This window comes from Gigantopelta aegis, chromosome 8 (genome assembly GCF_016097555.1).
Source record: "Gigantopelta aegis isolate Gae_Host chromosome 8, Gae_host_genome, whole genome shotgun sequence".
Lineage (NCBI taxonomy): Eukaryota > Metazoa > Mollusca > Gastropoda > Neomphalida > Peltospiridae > Gigantopelta > Gigantopelta aegis.
In genome coordinates, this window is record NC_054706.1 from 6595883 (window position 1) to 6618631 (window position 22749).

At 35.9% G+C, this 22749-nt stretch overlaps 1 protein-coding gene across 1 annotated transcript; it reads left to right on the top strand.

The window, feature by feature from the left end:
- Positions 1-481: 481 nt before the first annotated feature.
- On the top strand, positions 482-22459 carry LOC121378772 (cyclin-F-like). Its single transcript, XM_041507082.1, has 15 exons — positions 482-593; positions 4542-4717; positions 5579-5685; positions 6365-6432; positions 6981-7171; positions 7783-7941; positions 9210-9439; positions 9946-10110; positions 11577-11700; positions 12547-12727; positions 13421-13508; positions 14361-14460; positions 14704-14840; positions 15877-16010; positions 16497-22459. The coding sequence occupies exons 1-15, from the start codon at positions 587-589 to the stop codon at positions 16949-16951; spliced, it is 2322 nt and encodes a 773-aa protein (XP_041363016.1). The 5' UTR covers positions 482-586; the 3' UTR covers positions 16952-22459.
- The last annotated feature ends 290 nt before the right edge of the window (positions 22460-22749 follow it).

A 22749-nucleotide genomic window follows, 5' to 3' on the forward strand; every position in this document is an offset into this window, starting at 1 on the left:
TGCATACACCCTTGTACAGTACTAGAGTACCAGATGATTAGGCAAAATATTTAATTTAACACTTAAGAAAATAATAATATAATAATAATTATTATATATAAATTAATAATAATTATATTAGTAGTAGTAGTAGTAGTAATTATTAGTATTAATTTATTATAGTTTATATTAACATAATAATATTAATTTAATAATAAATAGGCCTAATTGATAATAATATATTAAATAGCTGTTAAACTTATTTATTAAAAAATAAACCTATGTAATCAAAATATTGTAACTGGATCATTAGAAGTGTATTTGTTTTTGTTTGATTTATTTTAGCAAATTGTTGTGTTTCCGAAATTCAAATAAACACTATTTTGAAACACGCCTTTGAAGATTTGAATATGCCGCTAGCGCGCATTGTTGATTCCTGCGCTCGTTTATAAACGTCACGGGGCAATCAACCAATCAAAATGCACTATTGTTTGGCTCATAGTAAACAGCTGGGGCAACACAAACTGTGTGCCGGGTGTGTGTGTGTTGTTCGCTGTTTTTAAATTATCTGTAGCTGCATTTCAGTAACAAATATACAACGGACGACATGAAAGGTGAGTTTATTTAAAAACAGGCATTATAATGATGTACTGAAGGTTACTTCATCAATGTATCTTCTTTAAACCAGGCAGGGGGCGGGGGATTCCCTTACCGCTGAACTGGGTTGAGTGCAGAAAAGTTCGTAACTTTGTAAAGTTTACAGCAGTGGAGTGGTATAATATATCTGCGATTTATTAAATAGTTTATGTTTTGAGTTGGGGTATGTGCGTATGTTAACTACGACATAAGACTGATCGTCGGCGTGTGAAATAATGCTTCTCGTGTTCAGTTTTGGCGCTTTTTGCTTCAGCCAAGAGGCTATCGCCGGCTTGACCTGTGGTCAAACGGTTCACTGCATACTGACCGCGGGCTACACCCAGGTTTCGTGCACGTTATTATTTCTCATTCGTAATTTAGGGGTGTTTTAAAAACAACTAAACTAATAAAACATTAGCAGGTAGGGCCTACCTCATTCAAATAGCCATTATTAAAATAGTGGTCTTTTGTCATTTATGAAATATTACTGTGACAATCCTCGTGGTTTGAGTATACCATCCATCAGATCGACGTCTAAACGATATAAAACCTCCAAAAACAGAAAACGACAAAAGCATATTTTGCGTTTAGTCAAAATACAGGAATTTAAACTTAGCTAGGCTTAAACATTCAAATGAGACTTTCTTGGTACACACACCGTACACAGTTACAGAATATCCCAAATACTTTCAGCTGTGAGGTTGCATTTTTAAGCCTCCAATACGTAGCTTGGGACGCATAAATTTACATATTTATGTATAACCTGCTTCTATTATATCGGTAACCTGTAGATATGTTCAAACATGCACAAACATTCCAGTCAAGATGACATTGATTACTGCTGTATTTTGATTGGCTCTTGCCCAAACGCGGTTCATCTCGATTGGTTGCCATGGGCTAAGTATCTCGGGACGCTGGGGCAGATATCTATTCTTAGCAACGCACATGGTAATTTCCATAAAAGTCGTGTCATAACATGACATTTTTCAGAATTGATACGATCTCGGATATTGGAATTATTTTCAAAGCTTGTTGTACAGAATTGTTTCCACCATGTTTTTTACATGTGAGTATATTGCATATATAATATATACCGGTATATCTATATGTATTTTGTTAGGTACATAATTAATTGATTATAGGTTATAGTATCACATCATAGTTATTGATTGTTAAACAGACATTTTGTTTTTAGTATTTATTATTTGTGTAAGTGAAATAATTGATTTAACATACAGTGGTGTACAATTTAGAATTAATACATTAAATATTTAACAGTGGTGTGCTATTAGTAGGAATAAGTAAAATAATTAATTAATTCAGTTTGGTTTGGTTTGATGTAAAAAGAAAAGTAAAAATGTTTTGCAACTAAATTAAAAAAAAATTGGTGCAATTTAGAAACTGTTAGCTCAAAAATAAATAACTTGTAGTAAATTCCACAGTATTAAAAAAAGGTGTTCCTTGTGGAAAGACTAGGTAGGAATAATTATTCAATGATGAATTAGCAACACTTGACAGTTTGTTCCAGCATGATGTATCAAGCTCTGTCGATGCGATGCTAGTGTTGGGAATCGGTTATAATCAGTTTGCACCAATTATACCTTTCGATTACACACACTGTTAAAAGTATAGGAACATAAGAAGGATTTGAATTATGAAGACCATACACCTAATGTTATCTGTAATAGAGCTCTATTAATATAATTTTTCTTTGTACATAAAAAAAGTAATATGACCCCAACATATTTACATCATTTCCACCATCAAAACTGGAAGAACAGTTGCAGGTAATATTTCTCACACAATCAATTTTGGATTTTTATAATTGCATCAGTCATTGATTATAATCAATCATCGGAACAGCACTAATTGGCATGCTGTAATTATTATGTGAATAAAACTTGTTAACTATTATGATATAGAATAGTTAAATACAGGTATTCAGATTTCAATGGGTTCCACAAGGCACGGAACCGAAAAAGTGTTTCCTATTAAATTTGAAATCCTATGGGCTGTATATGATGTGATCATCAGGAAAGCTAGAAATACCTTACCAATATTATCACTATTTTCTTAGTCTACCAGGGTGGTCTGTTACAAACAAAACTCTGGCCATGTCACAGGGCGTGAAATAACAGGTGAATTAGAAATCCACCTGCTAAAACCACTCAATATATCCAGAGTCCTGACAATATTTCAAAATCTTAAGTAACCGGAAGTCGGTTCACATGAGTATTACTTAGGCAACCGATTATTCGGTTACGTGAATATATTTCTTGTAAAGATAAGTTCGGCCTACCTAATCCTAAAGCACTTGAACTACGGTTCTGTGCTACATTGGTGGTTCAAATGTATTTAAAAACATAAACTGATTTTCACTTTCATTACCGATATATGGTACTTTTATTTTTAGAATGTAATTGTTCACCACGTAACTAATTGGCGGTTCTCATGATTTTAAAGTTGCACAACCAATACGTGAACAGAACAACGGTTCTCGTGAACTACTGTGCCCTGTATATCAAACGTCATTTGTTTATCATCTCATCTACTATTTTGTGATTCTGTTATATTTAAATCCCATAATTCTTTAAAACACATCTCGGAGGTCCTACTTTTCCACATATTATTGTAAACCCTCCCCTCACCCCCCAGCTATCTTTATTTCCAGTAGGCCATATATTTTTTCTTAGCAGGTCACATATTTTTTTTTGGCTTTTAGCTTTTTTAAAAAAGCGTTACAGCAAGCTATATTTTCTTCCTATTTCAAGCCCTGTGACATGTCCATGTTTTTGTCATTTATTAATAATCTGTGTTTTGTCTTGCACACCTGCTCTAGTGTTAATTAATCTCCATGGTAACACTTGCAGTTGATGGCTGCCATGGCTAATAAGACAGGTGTGTGTGTAATTACCCTTAATTCTGACTGATGATCAATCAGTGGTCATTATCCTTGTCATCACAATGGAGTACCAATGTCTCTGTTTATGGATCAATTCTCCGGTACCGTCTGTCAATTTGTTACTGTGTAGTGTCATGAATTTAGTTTACTTTGGTCGTATGTGTTATACCTGAACACCTCCAGTGTTGACATGGTCGTTTTAATATCTTCGTGTGCACAGTTGGTTTAGAAATATCACAAATCAAGATTTTGAAAACAACCTGTTTCCAATAACCGATGGTTAATAAATCAATGTGCTTTTGTGGAGTCGTTAAACAAAAACAAATTTTAACTTCATGTGCCCTACTATTAAACATACATTACTCTTGTTTACAAGTACATAATTATAGGTCTGAATACCAACGTTCTATTATATTCAAATATCATCTGTCTTAGGGGTTTTTAGTCTTTTGTTTGTTTGGGTTTGTTTTTTTAATGTTGAATTACACACAATGTATTTATCCAATGTAAATTTGTTGAGGATATTTTTAGTAAAATACATTTTGCTTTCTGAGATTTGGGGTGTTCATTATGTTTTAAAATAGGAGGCTTGTTGATAAACATAGGTGGCCATGTTCACTGGATACAGATAAGTTAATAACATATAAGCATGAAGATAGGCAGTGGTAGCAGAAGCAATAGTCACTAAAAATTGCCACCTGTCACATACTAATAAACTGGCCAGCCAACAACTTTTACGTAGAGATTCACGAGACCCACTAATTGGTTTTGTAATTTCATTGTAAAATTAAAATATGAAAACTTGAGGGCTGCACAGAATTGCCATGGCATAGGTGGAATATTTTGCCTACAGCAGAAACCTTTCAATTCCTGCCATAGTAAAAATATGTTACGGTTAGATAACTCACCAGTTATGTAAATATGATTCACATAACTATATAATCATAAATCCAAATGAAGAGCAAACGTAATGATTTCTTGCATGTGTGTATAAGAAAGTTGTTGAATGTTATTTTTGTTATAGTGCTGCAATGTCTCCAAGGTCGTCTGAGTAACTCATCAAAATGTTCGTTCATCCCCGTCCACCCGCACATGCGACCCCGCACTCGTAGCAGCATCACGATATGGAACCTGCCAGAGGAGATCCTCCTACACCTGCTCACGAACCTCCAGATCAAAGACCTGCTCAACATGAGGGCTGTAAGTAACAAACACGGAGGTTTTCAGAAAATACAAATACCAGTCTGCGAATTCAGCATGATTCTGTGCTTCCGTGAATCCCAGATTTTAGGGACGGAATGTAGCCCAGTGGTAATGCGCTTGCTTGATGCACGGTTGGTTTAGGATCGATCCCCATCGGTTGCCCCACTAAGCTATTTCTCGTTCCAACCAGTGCTCCACAACTGATGTAACAAAGGCTGTGGTATGTACTATCCTGTCTGTGGGATGGTGCATATAAAATATCCCTTGCTGTTAATAAAAAAGAGTAGCCCATGAAGTGGTGACAGCGGGTTTCCTCTCTCTTTATCTGTATGGTCCATATCCATATGTCTGACGCCATATAACCGTAAATAAAATGTGTTGAGTGCGTCATTAAATAACACATTTCCTTCCTCCCCAAATATCTTATATTAAATCATCATTCATGTTTATGATTCTGGCAGAATCATTAAAACTAATTTCCAAATTAAATGCCTGAATATGATGTAGGCTGTATTTACAAGTCAAATCAAGATATTTGTAAACTAAAGAAATTCCTAAAATACTAGCATAGAGATAGGCACGAAATGAAGATATGCGTATTAAAATAATATTCGTAGTATAGTTATTCATAAAATTAAGATACTAGTTTACGACTGTATATGAATACATTGTATTTATATTACATTGTCCACCATTACTACCTTGCCAAGAATTGTGTTTCTGCTTTCCAGCTCCACATCCCACCTCTTGTCTCTGCACCCGACATAGCTGCTTATTGTGTGATCCTCTATGCAGATTTTGTACCTATATGTGTATTTTATAATTGACCATCATAATTAGAGATTAATCAACTTCCAGGTACACCCTCGTTTCCGTGATCTCATTGACACCTTTACATCACTGTGGACCGTTGTGCGTTTCCATGACTGTTGGCCGACACTGAAAAACATCCATCACTTCCAGAGGTCAGTATCATACACTTGGAATGAATACCTTTCCCCCGATTACTGTTTAAGGCCTTGAACACTAAGTTTTCAGGGATGCAGGGGGTGGAGGGGTTTTGGGGTGGGGTTTTTTGTTGTTGTTTTTTCTGTTTATTTTAATGCATGTTCACCAAGTATAGAATTAAAAATGATACGTTTCCTGACTGAATGTTGATATTTTTACAATCTACACTTCTACTTTATACACGTTGATAACCCTGTTGCCGTAAAACATTCGAAAGCTTGTTCCTGATTGGTTAATATTACCTTGTTGTCTTTCTTGGGCTTTAGTTTTCACTTGATTTTGTCACATGACATTTGTAACACACCAGATAGAAAAAGCTGCCTTTGATTTAATTTTAACATATTACATGTATGTATTTCTATTCTTACTAATATCACTATTTTAAGATTCTAAAATCCAAATAATTTTCATCTATGAAGTATAAAAAAGTCCTAAAATCCAATAACTGTACATTTTACAGCATTCTCTTTGATTTGGAGTCTAAATAGTGCATAAAACAACTTTGTATAATCTTGAGTAGAACTAATTCACTTTAACATTTGTACATCTTTCAGTGGCTTGTAATGAAGTTCACTTTATATAATTCATTCAAAAGGACAACATTAAAGACATTTTGGTTTTGTTTGTGTTTTGCAGGGCAGCAGATAATGGAAATGTTGAGGCACTAGTGAAGTTAGCTGTAGCATACCTGTATAATGAAGGATGTGAGTATAAATTATTTGTGTGATGAAACCAATAAATACTGTAGTTTATATTTGTATTGTATTGTAAACATTGGAACGGCAGTAGTTTATCAATGGGGTTTACATTGTTGGATGATTATGGTCTTATACTATAACATTTTACAAAGATATCTATATTATAATATGATTATTATAACATTTAAAGATTTTTATGAAGATACCATGCACATTTTGTTTATCTGAAATTAATAAATATGTACAGTGCAACATTTAAATAATGAAGCAATATTCTAAAAAAAATTTATCCACAAGAAATGCCAACTAAGATCAGAAGCATATGATTTTGATTAAGTGTAATTTAATTTTGTTCGCCAGACGTTTTAATAATATTGTTATGTCATTGTTATTAATTGTTTACTTGATGACATTTTAACCTATTTCTATTTCTCAGTGGCGGGATAACAAGAAACATTAATTGATATTAGTGATGACATTTTAATGATGTTATTATCATGGCACTGAAATTAATACTTTTCTTGATGATATTTTGACCTGTTTCTGTTTTCCAGTGCCGGGAGAGCTGGACACAAGAAACATTATAGAAAACGGAACGAATGCGGCACGTCTGTTCTGCCAGATTGAGACAATCACACCGAACACCGTCCCGTTCACGTGGCTCTTCTTCCGGCCGCCATGGTCGACGACGGGCGCCTGCTGCAAGGAGTGCGTCTTCACCTACATGAAGCAGCACCTCGAACAGGTACTACCAATAACACACAGTGTTGAGAGACGCCGTTCACAGTTGTATTAGGGTTGTTCAAGAATACATTTGCAGAGATGAACTTTTTCCTTCGTTTTAATCTGGAATTCCGGATGTTTAATCATCTCTATAGTGTTTCTGGGGTTTTTTTTTGTGAGATATATATACGGCAATTCCAAACCAAGGGAAAAAAGTTTTTGTGAGTGAGGGCCTAATTTTACCAAGGCCTTCACAAAAATATTTTGCCATCAAGAAAATAACAATTTTGTGTGTGTGATTAAAACTTGACAGCCTTGACCCGTTTGTTTTCTGTAAGTTCATTATCACCGTTATGAGATACATATACGGCATTTCCAACCCAAGGGAAAATAAAGATTTTTATGAGAGACGGCCGAATGTTACTAAGGCCATTACAAAAACATTTTGCCATCAAGAAAATAACAATTTTGTGTGTGTGATTATAACTTGACAGCATTGAACTATTTGTTTTTTGTAACTTCATTATTTAGTTAAAATGTTGATTTTGTGGTCTAGTCCATAATACAGTATGTTCTTTTTGCTACAGATCAAATCAGATCCTCTTTTCATAGTGATATACAAATTATTTTCAGAATGCGAATCGCGACATTGCTGTGTGCGTGGCTAAAACGGTAGAGTTACTCGACTGTCCAGAGCGTCACCAGGAGATCGTTCAGTATCTTCAGTTGGGGGCGTCGCTCGGCTCTGGGGAATCGGCGTTCCTGCACTGGAAACACCAGTACAGCAGTGTGGTGAGTGGAGTTCCACATTACTAGTCTCCTGTCTGTCCAACCGTCCCACATACACTGTTCCAGACTTCTTTTCAGTCCCCTACCGGTCCTACCAGAGGATCTGTAGGTTTCATCTCCGTATGTCTGTCCCACATACACTGTTCCAGATTTCTTTTCAGTCCCCTACCGGTCCTACCAGAGGATCTGTAGGTTTCATCTCCGTATGTCTGTCCCACATACACTGTTCCAGATTTCTTTTCAGTCCCCTACCGGTCCTACCAGAGGATCTGTAGGTTTCATCTCCGTATGTCTGTCCCACATACACTGTTCCAGACTTCTTTTCAGTCCCCTACCGGTCCTACCAGAGGATCTGTAGGTTTCATCTCCGTAAGTCTGTCCCATATACACTGTTCCAGACTTTTTTTCAGTCCCCTACCGGTCCTACCAGAGGATCTGTAGGTTTCATCTCCGTCTGTCTGTCCCAGACTTCATTTTGGTAATGAACATATTGGTATAGCATTGTAATATAATATTACAGATCAAGTTTGTGTTTCATGACAGGGTTTTTACGTGTAAATCCTGGAATGTCCTTGTATTTTGTTATTTTAAAATCCAGGCCTGGAAAAGGCATTCAATTTTAGTGTATCATGGAAATGTCCTGGAAATTTAATCAAAATATTTAGTGGTTTACTTTTTCTTTCGCATCTTTACTTTTGTTGTCCGCGTAACCTGTCTAAATTCAGACAACAATTTGTTATAAAAATATTCTTTGATTGAACATTTCATGTCCTGAAAAAAAAAAAAAATATCCTGCAAACTTCCTTCAATTTTATGGGGTTTTTCAAGTGTAACCTTGTCACCTATTAACAGGTGGCAGCATGGATTTAGCTCAAATCATCTAAAAGAAATTTAATGTGATACATAATCAGTCCCAGCTGGTAAATTTTTGGTCTGGCCTAGTGGAAATTATCCACTATATTACTATAATACATATGACACTAGCTAACGCTTTTGTGAGGTTCAGTGACTTTTTCAAAGATTTTTTTAACACTGATCAAAATTATGGGTTTTTGGTGCAAAAAAAAAGTGAAATCTTTCTTTAGATTAAAATAAAAGTAAAATCGGAGAAAGAAATATTTTACATTTTGGAATGTGCATATTATGTCTCTTAAAATAAATTGTTGATTAATAAATTCTTGCTAGATTGACCAGATCTTTTAATTGCTAAGATAAGTACCTCATGTTGCATAAACATCGCTAAAAGTGGTTTTAATAAACTGTTTTTGTAGAACCTTGACAAAGCTGTGGAGCTGGAAAGTATCCGTCGCCTGCGTGACGTGGCGAGTATGGGCTGCATGGATGCCAGGCTGTGTCTGGCGAGGTTTTACACGTGCGGGAAGTATGGCGACATATCACCCACTCAGGCTGCTCACTTCCTGCGCTCCGTGTTCCAGTCGTCCAGTCCATCGGGAATCCATATGATCTTCAACTCTGTGCGAGACCCCACACCCTCGATGAGGTGAGTCACATGTAGTGTCATTTGAGCAGTCACTCGCACCCACCATCACCCACGCCCTCGATGAGGTGAGAGTAGAGTCTAGTGATATGTTTGTTCGTTTCCCCACCAAAATTGTGGCAATAAAACTGATTGTGAATAATGGCCATAACTGCTGAACATTGGCAATAAATGCACACAAGTAAAATGCAACTTAACATTTTTTGTGTAATTTAACATGTTAACTGAGCTAAACTATAATAACATTTTTAAAAAGCCCACAGAAATAATACTTACCCTTTCACATATAAACATTACTTTAGGTATTTATAAAGATTTTTAAGGGAAAATATGTGAGTAAATGTTACAGACTTGTACCTCCTCAACATGGATTTTGTCAAAAATTACGATAGGTGATATTGTGATAGACTGACTGGTTAGTAGTCAGAAGGCTATACTTCTAACAATTGGTTTTCACACCAGTGTTTTTATTTAGCATGTTTAAAACTGGATGCTCTTTCCTTCTGCAGGTATATTCTGGTGGACTGGCTGGTGGAGGTTGCTGGTATGAAGGAGTTCTCTACTCTTACCCTTCACTGCGCTGTCAGTCTCGTCGACCGATTTCTTAAAGTGCACGTAGTGCCCCGGTCTAAACTACAGCTACTTGGGGTCGCTGCCATGGTCATATGCTCAAGGTTTGTACAGCCTTGTAATAGAACGTTGTTATATATATATATATAATTGCATTCTCCCACATACTGGTAAAATATTTTTATTTATTGGCTTCCAAGAGATATCAGTGACAGGGATTTTTTAAATGGATACTCTTAAATATTTTTAGGTTACTGATATGTACCCTATAATTTTCAGATATAATTTATACAAACTTCAGTTCAATTGATTAACATTAACACACTTTTTATTCCAATCTTTTAGAGGAATTGATAAAGAGAGATAACTACACCAAACGTTAAGCTAGACAACAGTGGGGGTGAGTTGGGGTGGAATGGTTGCCCATCAGACTGATTGTTAAAAATTGTTTAACTCTTACATCAAAAAATAATTAAATTTGAAAAATACATATTTTATTTTTAATCCTTGTTTGGTTCTGGAACAATAATGCTTAATAGTACAAAGTACCAAAGTGTAGTGACGTAGTCAGATGTGACATTCCCTAATGACGCAGAATTGAACAAAGTACCAAAGTGTAGTGACGTAGTCAGATGTGACATTCCCTAATGACGCAGAATTGAACAAAGTACCAAAGTGTAGTGACGTAGTCAGATGTGACATTCCCTAATGACGCAGAATTGAACAAAGTACCAAAGTGTAGTGACGTAGTCAGATGTGACATTCCCTAATGACGCAGAATTGAACAAAGTACCAAAGTGTAGTGACGTAGTCAGATGTGACATTCCCTAATGACGCAGAATTGAACAAAGTACCAAAGTGTAGTGACGTAGTCAGATGTGACATTCCCTAATGACGCAGAATTGAACAAAGTACCAAAGTGTAGTGACGTAGTCAGATGTGACATTCCCTAATGACGCAGAATTGAACAAAGTACCAAAGTGTAGTGACGTAGTCAGATGTGACATTCCCTAATGACGCAGAATTGAACAAAGTACCAAAGTGTAGTGACGTAGTCAGATGTGACATTCCCTAATGACGCAGAATTGAACAAAGTACCAAAGTGTAGTGACGTAGTCAGATGTGACATTCCCTAATGACGCAGAATTGAACAAAGTACCAAAGTGTAGTGACGTAGTCAGATGTGACATTCCCTAATGACGCAGAATTGAACAAAGTACCAAAGTGTAGTGACGTAGTCAGATGTGACATTCCCTAATGACGCAGAATTGAACAAAGTACCAAAGTGTAGTGACGTAGTCAGATGTGACATTCCCTAATGACGCAGAATTGAACAAAGTACCAAAGTGTAGTGACGTAGTCAGATGTGACATTCCCTAATGACGCAGAATTGAACAAAGTACCAAAGTGTAGTGACGTAGTCAGATGTGACATTCCCTAATGACGCAGAATTGAACAAAGTTGCATTGCCAGGACTACACCAGTGGGATGCCTCTAAAGTGTAATGATTGTAACAGAAATTTTATCACATCACATGTAGTTAACTAGTATTAATGATTTTGTTTTCCAGGTTTCTAGGAAAGGATATTATTACAATCCGAGAAGCAGCATGGTTGACAGACAACACATACAAGTATGAGGATGTTGTCCGCATGATGGGGGAGATCACAGCGACGTTGAGGGGACATATCAGGGTATTTACTATTTCATATTGTGAGCGTTCTATTACCTGACTGAGGGGGGACATATCAGGGTATTTACTATTTCTTATAGTGAGTGTTATATTACCTGACTGAAGGGACATATCGGGGTATTTACTATTTTTTATAGTGAGCATTGTATTACCTGACTGAAGGGACATATCGGGGCATTTACTATTTCATATAGTGAGCATTGTATTACCTGACTGAAGGGACATATCGGGGCATTTACTATTTCATATAGTGAGCATTGTATTACCTGACTGAAGGGACATATCGGGGCATTTACTATTTCATATAGTGAGCATTGTATTACCTGACTGAAGGGACATATCGGGGCATTTACTATTTCATATAGTGAGCATTGTATTACCTGACTGAAGGGACATATCGGGGCATTTACTATTTCTTATAGTGAGCATTGTATTACCTGACTGAAGGGACATATCGGGGCATTTACTATTTCTTATAGTGAGCATTGTATTACCTGACTGAAGGGACATATCGGGGTATTGTATTACCTGACTGAAGGGACATATCGGGGCATTTACTATTTCATATAGTGAGCATTGTATTACCTGACAGAAGGGACATATCGGGATATTTACTATTTCTTATAGTGAGCGTTGTATTACCTGACTGAAGGGACATATCAGGGCATTTACTATTTCTTATAGTGAGCATTATATTACTTGACTGAAGGGACATATCAGGGTATTTACTATTTCTTATAAAGTTATAGTGAGCATTATATTACCTAACTGAGGTGGGACATATCAAGGTATTTACTATTTAATATAGTTTTAACACTTATTCAGTGTCTGTGTTCTGTTTTCTCAGGTGCCCACTGGTTTGGACTATGTGGGGCTGGTGAACACCCTGGCGAGTTCAGACTTGCAGACGGTCGTGTTGTCGGAGTACATCTGTGAGCTGTGTCTCCTGCAGGCTGAGATGGGTCAGTACAGCCCCACCGAGATCGCTGCCAGCTCCGTCCTGCTCGCCAGACTCCTCACCAAAAACAGTGAGTTCATCGGGGGACAGATTATATCACAGTCTAGCCTTCATTTTTAATTGGGACTTTAAAAAAGATTTTTTGGTCACTTATTTCAGTTTGGGTTGTCACAAGAAAATGAAAAGTGCTTTGGAAATGACAAAATTGTTTGTATGTTTATGGCCAGACTGCTCGTGAAAAACAGTAAGTTGATGGTGTGTGTTGGGTAGCATATCGTATCGCAATCTTAGCCTCCATTTTAAGTTGGGTTTTTTCCGTTACTTCAGTTTGGCTTGACATAAGAAGAAAACAAAAAAGCTTTTGAAACAAAAAAAATTGTATTTTTATATGCAGTTTGTAAAAACACATCGGTATATAAACAAAACAGCGATACTCACCTGTAGGAAAGAATGTTTTCTGCTGAAGGAGTTTGACGTTATATTTAGTGCAGTCTAGAAAACGGTGACGTATTTTTCCAGGGTTTGAAACAGGAGGTGAAATTTGGCATGCTAGAAATAACACAGCATATAAATCTCAGTACATACATCTGTCATACAATGACATACAACTTCGTTTTGTAGTTTCAAGTGAATTTCTACTCCACCTGCTAGGTCTTAACTAAGTGACTGCTTTTCACGGTTTGCAGGCCGCCATTTTGAGTCCTTCGTATCTAGTGTGTGCCAGGTGACGTCATGCTAACTATGATGTGATGTTTGTTTTCAGAATGTCCGTGGCCGGTCAAGATGGAGGAGTACACAGGCTTCTCTCTGGAGGATATCAGCCGCTGCTCTTTCCACATACATGAAAAATGGTGAGTTTATACTGCCACTTCCATGGTTTCTGCCACAGGGTAAAACTGGTATGGCGCAATACCAAATTTCTTTTGCAGATTTTATTTCTTTAAGTTTACCTTTTGACAAAATTAATGACTCGTTTATCATTACTGTATGATTTTCTTGGCCCTAACCCTAAACCTAGCCCCCCATACCCCATGTCGACTTCGGTTGCATTCATCACACACATTGTAAATAGTCAATTCCATAGTGCCATGCCCAGAAATTTCTTTCTGGCAAAAACCCTGACTTCTGGTTCTGTTCTTACTGCGTACTCTGACGGCATGTGTTTACTGGCACATTCTGGTCATTGTACGAGTGAATTTGTTACGCAAAATACCAAACTGGCCTCACTGGTGTGCACAGCTGTGGTATGTACCATTCCTCAGTCCTGGAAGTAGAGGTGGCAGCTGTGTCCTTGATGACTAATTGAGTTTGTCAAACATCAAGACCACTTGAAACTTTTGACCAGTTAATCAAGTACAATTAAAAAAATTCTCTTGTATCATTTTGGGGGGTCTTTTTTTCCTCTGGTCTGTTTGTTTTTAAACCCTACACCAAAGTGTTTTATACAACATAGCAAACAAATTTAAGGAACCAAAGCATATATGTATGTTTGAATTGATTATTGAATTCCAACAACTTTCCTACCCTGTTGGTTTTTACTCAGTTTAGCTTGTTAGAATCTAAACTGAATACCAAATACCATGAAAATATATTGTCACATGCTAAATTTCTCTCAGACCTGTCTGCCTTGTACACATGTTTTGAAGATGGAGTTTATTTTCATGGAAACATTTTTTCAAAATGTTGATTTGTTTTAATTTCAGTTTTCTGGAAGGCTGTGTGGTCGATCACCGTGACATCACACTGCAGGCCGTCAAACAGAGATACGCAGATGAGAAGTTCTACAAGGTCAGCGAGATAGAGGTGAGAACTGGGTTGCAGTAAAGTGTAGTGTCCGTTTGTCTCTCTCGACACAATAGTTTAATCAACAGCTGTTAGTCAGCGAGATAGAGGTGACAGTTCGGCAGTCTAAGTACCAGTAATGACCTGGAACTTGCATATTGACAACTCGCAAAAACATCCTTTGATCTGTGACCCCGAGTTTGTAATAAACTGAACTGTTCCTGCAAATGACGTCAGACTGATTTATGATTTGCTATCTTGTAGATTATGAGTTACGAGGAACTCTGCAGGATGCTTGGTGTGACGGAACATCTTCTCCACGGGTTTGATGTCAAGCTGAGGTTCCGCAATGCTGACGAGTTGATAGTGTCGCCCTCTAGAGGCAAAAGTCGAAATCAAAGGTAAAGATAGTGCATGGAGATGTTGAAATGAAAGCGTTATGTACAAAAAGAAATTTTATTTATGGTTATATGGCATCAGACATAGAGGATAATAAACGAGTTTCCAATTATTATAAAATTTATGTCCCGAGTGAAATAATAATCAGTTGTCACAAGCTTTAGCGAGTGACAAATGAAAATTATTTTACGAGGGACATAAATTTGAGAATAACTGGTACCGAGTTTATTAATCTATTTATTACCTGAGCTATTTTTTTCTCTCTAAAAGCCTTTATTTGCTACACACATGCACGTACATGTATAAAAACAATATAAACCACTTTACGCACTGTTCTGAGTATTGCTGTAACTTTTGTTATTTAATCACGTTAATAGATAATTTTCAAAAACAAAAGTATGCTTTATTCTGGTACGAAATCTATAACGAATTGCATTAAAATGACATTTTGTTATAAATTTAACACCAAGAACAGACAGCCGTAAACGCAAACTGTTTAAACTATATAAATCATGATGATGTCATATTTAGTACCGACAAGGTCATTGGTTTATAAGCGTCAAATCATCCAATAGTATGTTCGTGAGGTCAATGCATGATAATTTCTCAGTGAGAAATTATGATTTTTATTTTCCCTGTTATGAGTGCCTGCTGGGGTAATAAATATGGTTAAGGACCACCCAGATATTGAGAGAGGAAACCTGCTGTCGCCACTTCATCGGCTACTCTTTTCGATTAGCACCATCCCCCAGACAGGGTAGTACATACCACGGCCTTTGGTATACCAGTCATGGTGTACTGACTGGAACAAGAAATAGCCCAATGGACCCACCGACGGGGATCGATCCCAGACCGACCGCGCATCCAGTGGGTGCTTTACCACTGGACTATGTCCCGCCCACACGTTTTTTTAAATGGCTATCGCAAGGTAATAAAATGACAAACTATTTTTCCTGATTTACGATATTAATAAGATATTTTGGAAACGGCACACATCTGTGTGAAAGTATTTTAATTCTGTTTGACATTTTGCTTCAGAACAATCAAGAGATGTGTAGACAGAGAGAAGGCGGCGACACCGACAGTCGAGCGGTGTTCATTCTCGGACGACATCATGTCGGGTTATGACGGCGATCAAGAAGAGGATGAAGATTCTTTTTTGGACATCACAGGTGAATGCAGATTCTAAATCCACATATAAGATAGTAGGGTTAGTTGTTTGTTTTACAGTTAAAGGAGTCTTAGAGATCATACCCGTTTAATTTATGTGGTGGTTTATGTTTTGTTTTTCCTCCTCGTTTGGTTTACCACTCAAATTAATGTCGATGTCAGGACGTTGTGATTCCATCATTTTGGCTTCATAGGTTGGAAGATAGTCTTTAAAAATACAACTAATCCCACAGCTCATCTGGTTTTTTATTGGAATGACAACTTTTCAAATATTTTTGGAATGCTGGGAAATTTTCAGTGCAAAACTGGTTGTGGAAATTTTATGGCTTAAGGATTACAAAATGCATCTGACTGTTAAAGTTGAGTTTTTAATAAAACTATTTAAATGTTTAGCTCGATGCTTTTTTGCTATGGTTGTTTGAATTCCCATATTTTGTTTAGGGATTTTTGCCAGTTATAATGTGTTTTATATTATTTGAAATCTCCAGACTCTGGTACCAGTATGCTGAGTGAAACTTCTGACCTGGCCATGGACTCGGACAGTGATACCTACTCCGCCTGCCTGTCGAGTTTCTGCCAGGGTGGGTCGGCGGGGATCCGCGTTTCGTACGGCTCGTTCACGAGTGCCTGGCCACGCGACTCAGCCAGACTGTCTGCAAGATGTGCATGTGATCTCTCATCTTCTTCATCATCATCGTCGTCATCATCATCAGGCATTTCCTCATCATTCTCCGCATCAAGCCAGCACTCGGAGTCTAAATTTTCCCGCTTATCTAGTCTCCCGCACTCCGATGACGTCAGCATGGCTGGCCCCTCATCTAGTCATCCTTCCAGCCTGGCGTATGTACATCCACGCAGGAAGAGTCTGCGGTCCGTCACGAAAATGACGTCGCCCAACGCACTAAGAAGGAAGAACAGAAGATCGTCTAGGACAGTATCATGAAGATTGTAGAGGTTTAGCAAATCTATTGTGTGTATTTAGACATCGGGAGAAAGAACTTGGGTTGGGGGGTGGGGGGTAAATCAGTTATTACGTATTATATATCTATTGTGTGTATTTAGACATCGGGAGAAAGAACTTGGGTTTGGGGGGGGGGGGGGGGGTAAATCTGTTATTATGTATTATATATCTAATATCATGTGTATTTAGACATCGGGAGAAAGAACTTGGGTGGGGGTGGTAAATCTGTTATTACGTATTATATATTTAATATTGGGTATATTTAGATATTGAACGGTGGGTGGGTGTTAATCTGTATTTAAGTATTAGATAGCTTGTGGTAATATTGTGGCTACATTTAGTTATAGTCAGTATTGACATGTTTTGTGTTATATCATGTATTTGACTACATTTCATATTGTAATGTGAGTTACGTTACATATTGTATTGTGTAATACAGTAGGTAACACAGCTGTCACTGTTTCATTGTGACACGAGTATCTAACTATTATTCCGAGGGTTACAAAACTTTGTTACATATGGTATCAAATTGTAATGTCAGTTACGCTGTTAATGCATTACTGTCACTGTTACCGTGTGACACATTTTAAATGGTGTCTGCTGTTACATATGTTTTACACAGAGTGTTTGAGTGTAGTAATATTAACAGGTGATGTATGGATTGATACACCAAGGGTGTGATTTCTGTTTCTTTTGCATAAAATATGTTCGTAAAGTAATTTGGATTTGATCTGATTTGCTGAAAAATTATATTTATTTAAATATGGTATAGTTTTCAGGTTCCAAAAGATCATTTATTTTTAAATGGGTATTTCATCTCTGATAGTAGTGATACCTATCTTATGGTAACTACCATTACATTTTGTAACGGGTGTAGTAGCTACAATATACAGTTATGTAACCTAACAAGCATTTATAACGTAATTGGGTGTCTCGTCTTGATTACATTTCACATATGGACTGTGTCTGATATTTAAGGATTGTTTGTTATTTCTTTTACGTTCATCGGGGAATGAACAAAAAATTTGTATCTGCAAACTGAATCGGTGAAGCCGTTCTCACATAAGTTTGCGGATGATTTTTTTTTTTTTATATCCAGATGAACGTAAAAGAAACGACAGACAATACTTATAATTAAATTTGAATCATACTTGCAAATAATAACACTAAAACGTCAGACTTTATTTTGAATTAATTTTGGTTCATAAACAACACTCATTAAGACTTGCCCATATAAAATGACATCATCAGATATGACGTCCCTTGACAACGTAATTATTATGTTCATCAAAAAATTAACAAACTCTCATTGCTACATCTGGACCAATGGGATGACATTATGTTGTAATGACACAGTAACTGAAATTTAATTATATAGAGAATAACTATTTAATGAAGTTGGACATCTGCTGTATCCTGTAAAGGTAAGAATGGAAAATTCCACGAGGCTCTGTGTAATTTGGTTGCATGATAAATTATTATAAGTGGGGTGTATAGCTGCATTACATAATGAGCATAATTTAGATTGTAATCATGTTGCATAATTAATATGAAAACACATTACATTTACTACTCATCTGGTGCAATGTTACCTAGTGTACTGGTTTAGTGTGTATTGTAGGCAGGATCATTTGACAGTTGATCTACGAATTACATGATACACGTGACTTGATATAAACTTTCAGCTGGTAGAAAGCTGAGCTAGAAAACTGGCACACCTCCCTTAATGCGACAGTTTCATTGGTTAATTGATCTCATCGTCCAAGCCATTGCTTACATCAAACATTACGTGTGATGTAATATATATCAGGTGAGGGAAGGAGCGGTGTCATGTTACAAGAACATGATGCAGTGCATTTTATATAATACTTTATACTTATACTCAAATTACAAGACTAATTGCACAAGAAAATATTTCTGTGACTTGTTCTTTTGTAGATGGTATTTCCGACACTCGTCCCCAAACAAAATCTATTCATCGTGTTTGCTAAAAATTATTTTTCTTGAGACTAATGTCAGAAAAAGACATGCCAGTAACTAATGGTGTGTATATTCATGTTCACCAAATGCTCACCACGGTATCATAAGTTATTTTTCAAACATTTTAAACGGGTAGAATCGGCTAAACATGAAGTTATATTTTTTTAATTTATGACTACAAAGCTACGATGAAATTATTAACCAAAGTACTGATTGAACAAAAGTGGGACAGGACAGTTAGGACCTGAAAGTACTCTCCAAGATAAATTAAATGTATTTATTTTAAGGAAATGTTTTTGTGAGATTATTTCATTGATAACTGCCATGCACCCTAACTTTAAGACCATTCTCAAACAATTATTACTGCAGTATTAAGATTCACGTTCATAATGGTAGCATATTCTGTTTTCAACTGTGCACTGGGTTATTTTTACCAGTCATTGTACGTAACACATACCGATAGTGAATGTCATATCCATTTTTGTTTTAGGCTTGGAGTGGGGTGGAGGTGTAATCATTTTACTGTGTTGGCACATATGCAAAACACAGTTGTGTTTTGGTTTGTGCTAGACATAAAATATTCCCTCGTGTAAGCTATTAAATGTTAAATATTTAATAGGTATGTAAAATGAGAGAGATTGTTAGGCTTTAAAGCTCTGACCCTAGTTTTTAGGCACTAACATTATTTTGGCTATTACACCTTTTTTCACCATCAACTTAAACATTAATGCTTAACATTTAAACAATATTTTGACAAACTAAAAATGTTTCGTCTTGATATTTGTAGTAGTTCAAAATTGATTTTATGCAAAGAAGAAATTACGCACCTTAAAAACTAGGGTTAGTGACTTTAAACTGAGATATATTTGTACATATTTTAATTTTACTGGCTGTTTGTAGCCGGAAGTAACACAAGAACTTTACTGGATGTAGAATAGTGCTGTTAAAAACACTGCCTAGATGAAATGTGATATTCTATTGTGCATACAAGTCACATTGCACAGTCTGTTTTCATTATTGTGATGAGATAATGTTTAATTTTAATTAACATCGTTTGTAGATATGTAGAAACAAAGTGCTATAGAATTGTCCATTCGGATTATTTATTGTGTATATAAATTTTGTATAGAATTTATTCCCATCAGTTACTCTTTTCTATGCTAAACTCTTCCATAAGTGGTTTTCATCATGAAGCAGTTAACGACAGAAGTTGCTGTTTTCAGCTGTGATTAGTTGTTACCATTCCTTTCATCATATAGACTACAGTTTTGTAACATACATTTGTGCTTTAAAGCAAATTGAATAACGATACTTTCCACTGATCATGTCGAGCATTCCATATTATGCACTCAGCAAATACTGCTTAAAATGGCTGCTCACCGTTTGTTACTTTTTATTTGTCTCTGTTACACGGATGAAAAGTTAGTGATGTTTATTGTGTTTAATCATGATCACCTTCCAGTGACCTGTCAGCATTCTTATGGATGTGTATTAATACCTCAGCATAATTGTTGGTTACTATAATAACATGATTCAGTTGATTATCATCCATGCATCTCTCAATCTGGTTTGTCGTTGAATTGTTATCTTGTGTTGTCATCAACTTTGTTGATTTGTACAGACATAATTATATTAATGTTATGGACCCTCTCTATCAGAAAATCCTAGATCCATATCTGGTAATAATTTTAGACCTATGTCACGATCCCCCAAATGCATGTTTCTCATGCACACCATTCTATTTTTATTTATATATACGGGTCCACTGTTTTAAACAGCTTTAAACAAACTTGCATAATTCAGTTACAGAATTGTGCATCAGTAAATGTTCTCAGTACAGGCCATCATTCAGCGTTTATCATTGTAGTAAATAAATCAATGTGCTCTAGTGGTGTCGTTAAAGAAAACAAACTTTAAGTTTATCATTGTAGATCAGCATGTATTTCTGCAATCACACTGATCTTCATTGTATAAGTATCCCATGCTATTTTTGTTCCATATGTTCTCAGGAATTGCTTGATCAATAGTGTTTATTCATTTAAAGCATGAAGTATTTTTTGAAAAAAATGAGATGTGTTTACTTTTTACCACAGTCTAAGCCTCTATTTCATTGTAGCTCCGTGAATTCTCAGGACTGATTTCATCAACAGTGTTTATTTAGCTAAAGCGTGAAACATTTTTTGCGTGAAAATCTGAAAGTATGTTACTGTTTGACAGTATTAAGTCATCAGCAATATTCATCTACACAAATGATCATGTTATGTTTTATACATGTTTTTCTAAAACATTTGCATACACATTGGTACCGACTTAGAACTTAACATACAAGTATCTGTCATTAATTCTCAAACAGTTTTAGTTTGTGATATTTCTTTTCAGTTTTAACACCAAACATTTAGTATTTTGTGTTTTGTTTTTTGGAGGAATTTTATGCTGTTAGGCAATGTTTACATTATGGTATTTTATTGTATATCTGTAGGTTTGTATTTCGTCACCCCATCCATAATGATGGCAAACATCCACACTGATCTAGGGTATAAAAAGAACAACCACTGTGACTTTACTTAGTTGAGACTCCTCCCCAAACCCCTTTCAAATATAAGCCAACTAACCTAACAATGTGATGATAGGGATTTTAAAAACTCCAGATACATGTATATTTAATCATGGTACAATGTACCTCCAAATAATTAAAAAACCAATTGTGGTGTCCTTTAAAATATCATAATTTATTATAATTCATGGACATAATATAAAATGTGATAAATGATTTAGACCACAAACTTTCAATAATCAGTACTTTATCAGTTCAACAATGTGATGAATGTCATGCATATATTTCCAAATCTGACCTTTGACCACCACACCTACCCCCGGTTTTGCTTTGAGAATCTCTAGAACACACTTGGTGGGTGGGGTTGGAATAAGAGTAATTTTTTTTATATATATTTCACTACATGCATGCACATTGACAACAACATTTAACAATACAATTACTTTATTATTAAGTGCAATTTTTACGCAACATCTCATTCAGTGTCTGTTGTTTTCCGTGATCTCAAGCAGTGTGTATCTTCTGTTGCTGATTTGACTGTTATGCATTGTTTGAATGGTCATCCGACATTAAACTCATTTCTGGTTGAATGATGCATGTTTATAAACTCATTTCTTATTGGGTGCTGCTTGGTGATAAATTTACTTCTGATTGGATATTGTTCAGTGATAACTCATTTCCGATTGGTTGTTGCTAGGTGATAAAATATGTGATAATCATTATTACCAAAGACATTCCTGTAAGGGATGTTGGGAACTACAATATGAGTGTAATGCAATGTTTGATTGGTTAATCCTGTTAATGAATTGAATTATAAGGAATGTTTACCTCAGATGTTTTGTTGTATGATAATGTATGCAGTCTAAATATTGAATGAAGTGGTCATTAGAATTGACAAGTGTTGATCAATTTGATATTTATTAATATTATTTTGTAATAAAACAAAATTGATATAATATCCTGTTGTGTTGTTTTTTCAATTATCAGTCCACTACTGGTTAACCGGAGGGGTCTCTAGGTTTCATCTCTGTCCTTTCCATTCATCTGTCCCACATATCTAGTTATCTGGATGGGGTTTTTTTCTTGCTTGCATTGAGATATGGAACTGAAATTTTGTGTTTAGTTTTATCATGTACCCTTAAATGACTTTCATGGCAATTTATCCATTTTTCACAGTTATGGTCCTTGAAGTTAGGAGATATGAAAATTTGTTTTCCAGATTTATTTGGCAATACCTAAAAATACT

Bases quoted from the DNA above. Each gene is read 5' to 3' on its own strand.
- LOC121378772 (XM_041507082.1), top strand. The intron at 7,172-7,782 runs GTACTACCAATA...AATTATTTTCAG, and splicing joins TGAAGCAGCACCTCGAACAG to AATGCGAATCGCGACATTGC. The intron at 13,509-14,360 runs GTGAGTTTATAC...TTTTAATTTCAG, and splicing joins TTCCACATACATGAAAAATG to TTTTCTGGAAGGCTGTGTGG.